The following is a 10,361-nucleotide window of genomic DNA, read 5'->3' on the forward strand; positions in this document are numbered from 1 at the left end:
ATAATTCTGGAATTTTGTAAATGACTTGAATAATTGGTGAATAGAATTATCTCTTCTAATGTTACATTAGAAGGGACAATTTTAACACCTGTTTTTATTATTAGGTTTCCTGCTAAACGGACCATGTCTCAACTTGTTTTAAAAGTCATTTGAATCAATAAAATAGATCTCGGATGTTCTGCAATCTTGCCTTAATTGGAATCTCTTTACTGAGATTTCACTTTTCCTTGAAAATTTTCATTTTCGAGCCATCACACACACACACACTGCAACATTGATAGAGGTAGGTTTGATGTCCAGTTTAAGATAGAAAAACTCGACATAAATTCAACGAATTCCGGACAGGTCAATGTAATAAATGTTCTCACTTTCTATTACATAAAAGGAGTTTCACCTCCTAAATGGGACTTTTGGTTTTTTTGGGAACACCCTCCAATGGCTTCGCCTGAATACTTAATTTCTTAGCGCAGACGCAGGTCAGACAGCATACGACCTGCTCTATACAGTCGCACGACTAATTACTCTGAATTGAGAATGAAACTAAAAGGAAAGAAAGGGCCACAAATACATAAATTTATGCACTATTAGTTATGTTCCGCATTAGGGTTAATCATCGGGTTAATGGCAGTAAACTCAGAGTAACAGTCGCGGCATTACCACAAGACCTATTCTTCAATGAGTTCAAAATACCGACTGCGAACTGTTGTCTTACAACCTGCAGGCAGTGGAAAACACAAAAGAAAACAAAATTAGTGTCTTGAGACAAATGGTTTCCAGCGGGAAGTTTGGTGAGCGTCATTGACGTATGGACATTCTCAGCGCAGATAAAGCTCGGGCTACATCTTTGTCTGTGTTGGGCCATATGACTTCAGTAATCGCAGCGCAAATTCTATAGACATCAACCCATTTGTTGCGATGTCTTTCTTAAACTCTCTTGGAATAAATTAAAGCACACATTTTCAACCCATCCTTACACTTTCCGAAAGAAATTTTCGTCGCTCTATTCGCCATCCTTTGCTGTTTTCACATTCTGTCGTCATCGGGCCGACTTTCCACTGTCTTAAATTCCAAGCATGTCAAAACCGGATTTCTTGGGGGTCTTCACTTTATCGAAACCAGCCGAGCCACGTGCAAGTAACTGGTGACCCAGTTTAAGTTGTTTTCTTCCTCTAGGACAGCGCAGTCTGCAAGCTTGTTAATCTCGGCACACTCTACTCATTAATCCATGCCGATCTCGATTCCAGTAACAATCGGTTACAGGTGGGTGATCGTCGCCTCAATGGCTTTGTTATCTCCAATTAGCAAACGGAAGTCCTCCCAGTCTTAGGCTGAAGAAATCTAATTTTCCACACACCTTGTTCGCAAAGCACTCACTCGTGTGATTTGCTTAATTTTTCGACACCATTTCTGAATTCCTCATTGATGAAACGATTCCTGGTTTCATCGAAGTTTCTGAAGATTCGATGAATACTGATAATCGTATTTATAAAGTCTACTTCTCAGCAAAATCGTTAAATTTATTAAATTATTATCTGATCGTTTAAAAATGCTACTCGTTTTAAAAATTGTTTGTGTAGTACTCCTTGAAATTACAAAGATAAACAAACTCAAACCACAGTACAGTAACATCAGTACAGTAATACAAAAATATATATATTTTTAAGTACATTCAGTTGTACTTTACAAATGTACATCTTGTACATAATATAACACTTTATTCTCTAAATTTTTTTATTCTATAAATAATGTATATGCAATTTGTGCGTATATTATACGCAAATTATAATTATGTAATTAAACTAAAATGCTCTTGCGCCATCTATCTTTTACACTGAGGCTAAACAAGTGAAGTATTTATTTTATTCTCGCTTTTATTACAACTATCAAACGTTTTATGTTATTTTATTTATTTAAACAAATTTATTTAAAGGTCCTTTGGGTTTAGTGCCTTTATTTTATAGATTAACCAGCGAATGAAACCAATTCTGACATTTATCACCGTTAAATTTCAGTTCAAATATTTATTATTTGATGGATACAATTTAAAGCGCCATCTGCTGGGGAAAATTAGTTCCAATCGATAGTGAGCCAGGTTTAAAATAAGCATTGAATGAAGATTTTATCGATTTATTAAAAATGGTGGGTATTATTAGCTGGTCATTGGAACCATTTATCCTGTTTATTTTATAGCAAATTATATTTTAGAAATGTTAAATAATTTCATAAAATATGCAAAAAATTTGCATAATTTCTAAAGTAAAATATTTCCAATTATAAACTTTTCGCCACTTTTATTACTAAAAATTTAAGAATTAAAATGAACTTAAACAACTAAAATGGAGCTCACAGAGAAGTTATTTGAAATTATTATTGAAATAAACTTTTTCAAATGAGTAAAATAAATTTGTTCAATTTAAAGTTGGTCCTTAGCGCATCTGAAAGGTTAAGCATTGCTAGTGTACACAATGCCATTAGCAGGGCCGGATTTAAACTTGTTGTGACCCTAAGCTATAACATGTATGAGGCCCTTCTCTCTTTCTCTAAATTTTTTTAGAGAAAGAGAGAACCTGTAACAATATTAAAAAAGGACTTTTTAAAGGGGCCCTTTGTAGTGTGAGGCCCTAAGCTGTAGCTTGTTTAGCTTATATGTAATTCCGACCCAGGCCATTAGAAACTTAGATTGCACGTTGCTCCTAGAATTCAAGGGCGGTTTCCCAAAAGTCATCCTGGAAAAGTTGCACGCAAATTGTGGTCTTAATGTAGACTTTCTCTCTCTCTCTCTCTCTCTGTCTCTCTGTCTCTCGAGTTATTCTGAATACTCGAGTCTGGGAACTGGTTACTGTACCACGTGTCTGATTGGCATCTACTTTGATTTGGCCGAACCCTGTAACTTATTCTTGCTTTTAAACCTTTTGTCCTAAGGCTGGGTGTTCGCTTTACTGATACAATGGCTTCATAAGTTGAGGGGGGGGGGAGCTCTAGTCTATCGTTCTTTTCCATCTAGCAACTACATAGTGCATAAAAGTGACAAGTCATTACCTCGGGACATTTTAATCTATGTAAATAATGATGCTGTAATGACTGGGTTACTATACCCCGGGGGTCATTCCCACTAGATTCTCAGAATCTCAATCACCAAAAGGGGCCCGCCTTAAACATGCGCACACTTTGTAGCTTTCTTATCTAATATCATCTGGGGCGATATGCGGAAGATCAGCAATCCTGTATAAATAAAAACAGAAAAACAGATAAATAAATAAAAAAAAAAATGATAATAATAATAATAAAACGTGAGAGAAAAATTCGTTTTGTTAATGGCTACCAAAATGGGGTAAAAAATCATAATTCCATGAGTTCTGGCGATCCCATATAGATGTGGAGGTTATAAAAATCCATATTGTGGATGATTTGAAGGTTGGGGAGTTTGAAGACGCATTGGAATTATCTGTGGGTTGTAATTTTTAAGAAATGCTGAGAAGATTATCATAAGATTTCCATTTATACTCCGCCCTGCTAAGGCAGCAGCAACAGAAGAAATTCTTTAATGCTTGAAGCATTAAAGCAATACAAACATGTTAGCTGTTCTCTGAAGTTCAATGAAAAGTAATTAGTGTGGCAAGGCGCACAATTTGCATTTTTCCTGTCGTGGGACCTGTATTATGCCCTCAGCAGCCAAATTAGGCTGAACTCGAGTGTTACCAATTAATCCAAATTTTTTTTTTTCCCCACTGAAGGGTTGACGCCGACAGCAAAACGCGAAGCCCCAGAAGACATGAAGATCGTCTGCTATTATTCAAACTGGGCCATTTATCGACCCGGACTCGCCAAGTTTACTCCGGAGAACATCAACCCCTACCTGTGCACCCACCTGATCTACGCCTTCGTGGGGATGAACAAAGACTACGAACTGAAGCCGTTTGATTCGTACAACGACATCCAACAAGGTAAGCGTGTTCCTGATCATGGCTGCGCCTGCTCGCGACTGAACTGGACATGACTTTGAGCTCGCATCTGCTCATGAGCCGCCTCGGTACTGATTACATTTCGTTTCCGATTCTTCCACCAGGAAATTACAGAAAGTTCGTGGCTCTGAAGGACTACAATCCGAAGCTGAAGACCCTCATTGCCATTGGAGGATGGAACGAGGGCTCGAAGAGGTACGATAATAAAACTAAAATTATAATATAGTTTTATATATAAGAGTATACTCGCGTGTAAAGTAAAATGTACAGTTTCATTCTTCAATCAACTGATTTCTCTGTAACCATGTCAACAACTGAATGCCAAAGACAGATTTATATTGGACGCCTTCCGCATTTCAGATTTTCGAAGCTCGTTGAATCGCACACTTCGAGACAGCGTTTTGTCCGCAGTTCTATCAAATTCATCCGAGAGCACAACTTCGATGGATTGGATCTGGACTGGGAATATCCGGGATTCAGAGAAGGAAGTTCAGATGGCGATCGTTTCGGATATGCTCAGCTTGTACGAGTAAGTTGTCTCCATCCCACATTTCCTTGTCACTCATCAAAAACGCTAATTAAGCGTAAAATTTAAAATTTCAGCACAAATTTAATATAAAACTTTGCTGTATCTAGTATCTTCTCTCATTATGTAGCCGAGTGGTCAGGGGTGAGAGTGCAGTAGCAAGCGCTCTTTGAGTGAACCGGGATTCAAGCCCTTGACTGCTAAATACGATCAATGGAATTTTTGTATTTTCCAAGATGTGTTTACATTGCAACTAGCCATTTCACATGCCACAGAGTGTGAAATCGTAAAAGTTTCATGTGTGCTGTTTTTATTTGTTATTTTTATTTTTGTTTATTTATTTTTTTCTTTTACTGACAGGAACTTCGAGATGCCTTTGACTCAGAGCGACCCCCAGCTGGAAGATCGAAATTATTGCTGACAATGGCGGTTCCAGCAGGCCAACAGTACATTGACAGGGGCTATGACGTCCCAGCGATCTCCAAGTATGTCTTTTAATCCTATAAATACTTTTTTTTTTGGCAAGATTCGTTATTTGGAGGTTTAACTAGTATATTTAATTTTTAAATTACTTCCAAATATAGGACTCTAAGACATCATTAAAACTAGAAGCAATTTGTACAAGACGTCCCCAGTTTCCCGTGGGGACAGTCCTCCGGATTTGCGAATTGTCAGGGAAATTGTTTGGACCCCATTTTTAGAATATGTTTCTAGAAAGGTCCTACAAGATCCCATATAGATGTGGAGGTTATAAAAATCCATATCGTGGATCAGTTGAAGGTTGGGGAGTTGGAAGATGCATTGGACTTATCTGTACAAATCATCACGTACTTAAGACTACTCTCTTTCCAGCTCAACATTCTCTCTACTCTCTTTCCAGCTCAACATTAAAAAGATGGCATGGTGGTTAAATTTAGATTTAACCTTTTGAAAATATGCAGGGTAATTTAATTAATGTTATATCACGACTGTATTTTATTGAATTAATAATTAAAATAATTCATAAATTCCTCCATGAAGAATGGTCCAATGGACTCAGTTTCTTCTTTTTAGAAGTGTACAGGCACTCGACTTTTGAATTTTTTTTCAAGTTATGACGTGAATGTTTAATGATAAATGTGATCGTTGAAAATAATGCACGTGCATCTGATTTCTGCTGGCAGGCACCTGGACTTCATGAGCATACTGACGTACGATTACCACACAGCTGAAGAGCCCCAGACCAACCACCACAGCCCTCTTTACAAGCTGCCCGACCTCACGGAGTGGGACAAGAGGAATAATTTGAACGTGGTAAGGAAGGGGTCCTTTAAACGTGTATTGAATACCGGTTAAGCTAATTTACATAATGAACTGTGCCTAAATGATTTGACAAATGAATCATGCGATGTTCGTTTACCAGGAATGGACGGTGAAATACTACCTGAAACTGGGATGTCCGCGCGAGAAGATCATCGTGGGGGTCCCCACTTACGGAAGGTCGTACACTCTCCAAGACCCCGATGACCACGAACTGGAGGCTCTGACAGCAGGACCAGGAGAAAAAGGGCCTGCCACCAGAGAAAAGGGTTATCTCGCATATTACGAAGTAAGTTATTGTTGCTCAATGTTTTTTATTTTAAATATTCTCTACTGTTTTTATACGAATTCAATAATGTCCAATTAAAAATATAGAAAGTGATCACCAGGTGGCAGAAGTTCGTTCGGAATCAGTAGATTCCCCGCATCTAGCTGACATCTTATTGAGATTTTTTCATTCTTTTACAGATCTGCCAAAAAATATTGGATGAAGAATGGGATGTCGATGCCCCATATCCTAACCTTCAGGGCCCACACGCTTATAAAGACGACCAGTGGGTCGGATTCGACGATGAAGAAATCATCATTGAGAAGGTAAGTATCATACAAACATTTTTTCTGTTGATTAATTCCCCATCGGAATCAACTTGGCCTTTCAGTTCGCCAACTGTTCTGACTAGCTTTTGAGATCGGCCGTATTTTGCAAACACCAATTTTTATCCTTTGATATCTTAGCTGAGTCCGAATGAACGGAGGACTTTAGGTCCTCTCATCACCCTGAACGGATGAATTACTGCCACTGATTACATTGATATTCTGAGAAGGGTTCCAGGTTCATCCCAAAAATGGTTTCCCACAAGCGATTCCATCTTTCAAGATGACAATGCTCCGATTCATATAGCTAGAATTGTCCGGTCTTAGCTTGAGAAACGTGAAACTGAGGCTGAGCATCTCCCTGGACTGCAGAACACCACACATACGCGTTTTTAAGCCACTGTGGGTGTGGGCAAGGAGCTTGGAATGTTCCTCCATGAAAAATGGTCCAGTGTTCCTGTAAAGACGTTGTAAAGACAGTTCAACGTGTATTTGAATTTATTCCACGTTGAATGCAAGCTGTTTTAATAGCAAAGGGTGGCCCAATGCCAACCTGTAACTTTTATTACAGGTATTTCCATTATTTTGTCCACCCTTTGTAGATTATAATATAAAGTTTATAAAACAGTATACAGATTAAGAATAAACGAAATGTACATTGGATGAGAATTTCAAGATTCCTGACAAAAACCTTTCGTGATGATCCTAATAAAATTCAATTTAATGCAAACTTTCCCAAGTAAAAAGATAAAAAAATATAATTTGTGTTTGCATAATAATACTCTCAGTGTACGTTTCCTTATGCCGATGATTGTTGTGTCGTTGCAGGCTCGTTTCATCCTTGAGCAAGGGTTGGGAGGTGCTATGATTTGGACGCTGGACAACGACGACTTCCGTGGCTCGTGCTACGAAGATCAGAGCCCTCTAACGACCACTTTAAGAGCCGCCTTACTGTCTAACGCCATTGCAGGAAGCTCCAGCGAAAGGTCCGAACGGTTCCCCACAAATCCACCAACAACGACAACCACCACTACTACAACGACGACGACCACCACCACCCCTCCGCCTCCTCCAGTCGTGGAACGCGTGGATTTTGAAGACGATCTGGAGTCGCTACGAAGACGCGTCGGAGAAAGGAAACAGAAGGCCTCGAGTCGACGAACGTCAGGTGGAAGTCGTCGGAAGAGCGATCCTGTTCGCACACCCGCACCACCGACCACTCCCGATCCTGGGCCGGCGTTTGAGTGCCCCGACGAAGGGTTCTACACTAACCCGCGGGACTGCCGCAAGTACTTCTGGTGTCTTGACAGCGGACCGTCGAACCTCGGAATTGTGCCCCACGCGTTCACATGTCCTTCTGGCCTCTATTTCAACCCCCACCGAGACTCGTGCGACTATCCCGACAACGTCCCCTGCAAGGTGAAGACGCCTACGGAACCGCCAAGGAAACCCACTCCCACTCGGCGACAACGGGTTCGCACACGACCCACTGCTCGCACTACGACAACCAGTACCACAACCACCACCACCACCACCACCACGACCACACCACCTCCACCCCCACCCCCACCTCCAACAACCACCACGACTACCACGACCACTACTACTACCCCAAGACCCCGAAGACCACCCCAGCAGGTTCTGGAAGATGTCGCCAATCTCAACGGACCCATCAACAAGGCTCTGAATTCCGGTGGGCAGAACATTCTGGAACTGCTACGCTTGGTTGAGTCGCTAGGGGGAGTGGAACGAATTCAGGAAATGCTGACAGATAAGAAAGATGATGCCCAAGAAAACAAAAAAGGTGAAATCACCACTAAAGCTCCTCCATCAACAACTCCGGAGTACGTGGCCCCTCGGCGACGCCGGCCGACAACAACAACCCCAGAATCAGCGGGTGCAGATCTGTCGAAAGCCTATGGGGGCAGAAGGAGACGACCAACCACCACTCCTGCTGCCAGCACCTCACCTCCAGCGAGCCACAGAAGACGTCGACCCACTGCAGACACTTCAAACAGACAAAGGGCTGATGGATACACCAATGCCCCCTATCGGCCAGCGACTTTACGAGATCATGACACCGAAGAAAGCAGAAAACCATCCATCACTGAGTACCACAGAGCCCAAACAGCGTCCACATCGACATCTACGACGAAACCCCCTGCGCGCGGTTCACCATCCTCTTCCTCCTCCTCCTCCTCATCCTCCAAAAGTCGACCTCCGCAGGCCCCAACGGATGGGTTCACCTTCGTCTACCAGAGTCCCAACCGAACCAGAACGCCCGATATTCAGGACAGCCGTGGTAGTCCTCCTCTGGACGTCACCCCTGACTCTGACTTGGCCATCTATCGAGACGAAACGCCACCGAGAACGCGATCACGTGCTTCAATCCCTGTAACAGGAAACTACCCGCTGGATAGCGATGGCGAAATTCTGTTCGTCTATCAAACACCATCCCGGGTGCAACCTGGAAGGGCGGTCCAAGTTCAGAGCGAGGACGGAGTTCCCCAACGAACCATCATCCGGGTCATATCTCGAGATTCAGATGCTCCCAACACGCGAACGAGCTATGGAGCGCGCGGTGCCCACGAAATCCTGGAAGAAACTGACGACAGGTCGATTCCAACGAGTGTGAACATTGTTCCACCGAATGGGGTCAGGAGAGTGGTCGCAGTTCGGCGAAGGAACCACGCAGCCAATGGATATGAACTGGCTCAATCCGTAGGAGTGCGAAGAGTCGTTCGACCCACTGACGATACCCAAGCAGTTCTCGAAAACGACTTTGTGACCCCCAGAAGGGTGTATTTGGTTGTGACGGAGAAAGATGAGGAGGAGGACTTCACAACAGAAGCGCCCTCTACTGGGTCACCGATCCGTCGCTCACGCCCGGGATACCGATTTCCCATCTCCGAGACTCTTCTGCCTGACGATGAAGAGGACTTCGAAGAAGGCCCCGCGATCGTCCTCGACGTCACCAGACCGGAATTGGAGCAAACGAGCCCACGTGACTTCACTACCTATCCGGCGACGCCTCCTCCGAGATCAGAATACCCGCGTCGTCGTACGCCAACCATAACGACTGTCACAACTCCCCGATCGACCACGAGGAGGACGATTCCTCCTACAGAAGAAGATGTCCCTCCCCTTCTGATCGGTAGCGGCGGCAAAGTCGAGTGCCAGAGGAGGGGTGTTTACTTACATCCTACCGAATGTTCGACCTTCATCACTTGCGCCCCCTCATCGAGGTCGTCGACCGGATTCCACGCCATTATCCACCGATGCCCGCCCAATCAGCAGTACGAACAAGAAAGGGGTCGCTGCATGCCTTCCGATCGAAACACGTGCAAGTCTTAACGAACTGTGGCAGAAACGAAAAGAGACTTTGTTGGTGGGAGGTGCCGATTGTGAACCCCGAGGAGGAGCCATTGAACACATCAGTGGAGTTATAATTAGTTCACAGATCGCCATCCCTTCTTGTTAAGGGGGGAACAAAGAATGCAAAATGTAAAGACGCAAACATACACGTACATACATCCACACCAGAGCCATCTATCGTACATTGTGATATTGCCAACACCAATTAAATAAAATAAAGGTTAAACCCTTGTTTATTTTGTTGCCTCCTCGCTTTGCAGCACCCAACATCACCAATGAAAAAGGAGGATGGAGCTCTAAAAGGAAGAAATATCTCGTGTCCACTACTCAAGCAGTTGGAGATGGTAACATGGTACGCAGTATGATCTGTTTGTTACGGAGTGGGTCCACTCATACCGTTACAGGGTCGTGGTATCTCCTTTTGTCATATAGGACCAACTTTACTCTTCAATGCTTCATTGTTTCACAAGTACGAAAGGGCAGTATGGTTTCGCAATTTGCTACCGACCACAATACAGTTGATGGAAGAATGGTCAAATCTGCAGTTAAGGCTTCCTCAGATCCTTAATGGGATCCCTGCCACAACGCGTGTGAGAACTGTAATT

General features: G+C 42.8%; 1 protein-coding gene across 1 annotated transcript in view; it reads left to right on the top strand.

The window, feature by feature from the left end:
- Positions 1 to 9,992, top strand: part of LOC150086354 (uncharacterized) — a 43,329-nt gene extending 33,337 nt beyond the window's left edge. Inside the window, exons 3-10 of the mRNA XM_090372549.1 lie at positions 3,735 to 3,944; positions 4,067 to 4,157; positions 4,323 to 4,491; positions 4,849 to 4,973; positions 5,652 to 5,781; positions 5,891 to 6,076; positions 6,256 to 6,381; positions 7,210 to 9,992. Of these exons, the coding sequence (XP_090228675.1) occupies positions 3,735 to 3,944; positions 4,067 to 4,157; positions 4,323 to 4,491; positions 4,849 to 4,973; positions 5,652 to 5,781; positions 5,891 to 6,076; positions 6,256 to 6,381; positions 7,210 to 9,735 (3,563 nt within the window). The 3' untranslated portion in view covers positions 9,736 to 9,992. The remainder of the gene's footprint in view (positions 1 to 3,734; positions 3,945 to 4,066; positions 4,158 to 4,322; positions 4,492 to 4,848; positions 4,974 to 5,651; positions 5,782 to 5,890; positions 6,077 to 6,255; positions 6,382 to 7,209) is intronic.
- The last annotated feature ends 369 nt before the right edge of the window (positions 9,993 to 10,361 follow it).

Source organism: Mastigoproctus giganteus, chromosome 4, assembly GCF_048544385.1.
Source record: "Mastigoproctus giganteus isolate SK-2022 chromosome 4, ASM4854438v1, whole genome shotgun sequence".
NCBI classification, from domain to species: Eukaryota; Metazoa; Arthropoda; class Arachnida; order Uropygi; family Thelyphonidae; genus Mastigoproctus; species Mastigoproctus giganteus.